Raw genomic sequence first — 981 nt, forward strand, 5'->3', positions numbered from 1 at the left:
AAGAGTGGGTTAAAGGTTGGACTCAACGATCTCAAAGGTCTTTTCCAACCAAAGTGATTCTATGATTCTATGATGCGAGGTCAGGGCTTGGGGGGCGAATGCAGCCTCCAGGTTTGCAGGGGAGCAGCACGGAGAGCGGAGGGGATGGGGCACGGGGATCCAGAGGAGAGGGGGAGGCTGGAGCAACCCAGCAGAGCTGGACGTGTCCCCTCACCTGCGAGAAGACATGTGGGCACTGGGATGGTGCTGGTGGGGAGGTGCCAAAATTCTTACAAGGGTATGGAGAGGGGGAAATTTCTCTTAAAAACTGGTGGAAGGAGCGATCGAAGCCCAGGGGTGACGCCTGGTGCTCGCTGCTTGGTGCTTGACGCCAGTGGCTTCTCCTGGAAGAAGGCAAGACCTGTTTTCTCTCGTGTCTGGGGCTTTCTACCATCCTCACTAGCGGGGATGCACTTTTTGCTGCTTGCCGCTGAAGGCTGGGGCTGGGAGCTTGGCCACCCCGCCTGGCCTGAGTGCAGCCCCGCCTGCAGTCCTGCCCCATGCCCAAAATAACGCTTTAACCTCCATGTGCCGCCCCGCTGTACCGGCTTCAAATCAGCTCTTCTTTCCCTTGTCTTTCTGTCCCTCTAGAACTACGCTGCTATGAAACTGGTGAAACCTTTCAACTGAAGCTCTGCTGGAAAACGCCTGAACGGTCCGGTGCCTGCCTGGGGGTTTTGGAAAGAAGTTGCTCTGGATCACATCAGCGGATGGGGACGGAGAAGGAGCAGCCCCTCTCAGGCCCCAGGCTGCTGCCAAAATGAAGACACAACTTACCCTGACGGAGTATGCGGAATCCCACCTGCAGCAATACAGCAATCGCCTCGGAAGCAGCGCGTGAACAATGCTTACCCTGAAATCTTTCTTATCTGATTTCCTTGTCTTCTTTCTTTCATTGGGTTTGGGTTTTTTTTTTTTGTTTTTGTTTTTGTTTTTTTTATT

At 53.9% G+C, this 981-nt stretch overlaps 1 protein-coding gene across 1 annotated transcript in view; it reads left to right on the forward strand.

The window, feature by feature from the left end:
• Positions 1–669, forward strand: part of DYSF (dysferlin) — a 109,469-nt gene extending 108,800 nt beyond the window's left edge. The window contains exon 53 of the mRNA XM_035896592.1: positions 631–669. Within this exon, the coding sequence (XP_035752485.1) occupies positions 631–669 (39 nt within the window). The remainder of the gene's footprint in view (positions 1–630) is intronic.
• The last annotated feature ends 312 nt before the right edge of the window (positions 670–981 follow it).

Source organism: Egretta garzetta, unplaced genomic scaffold, assembly GCF_000687185.1.
Source record: "Egretta garzetta isolate BGI_Z169 unplaced genomic scaffold, ASM68718v1 scaffold506, whole genome shotgun sequence".
Classification (NCBI taxonomy): Eukaryota; Metazoa; Chordata; class Aves; order Pelecaniformes; family Ardeidae; genus Egretta; species Egretta garzetta.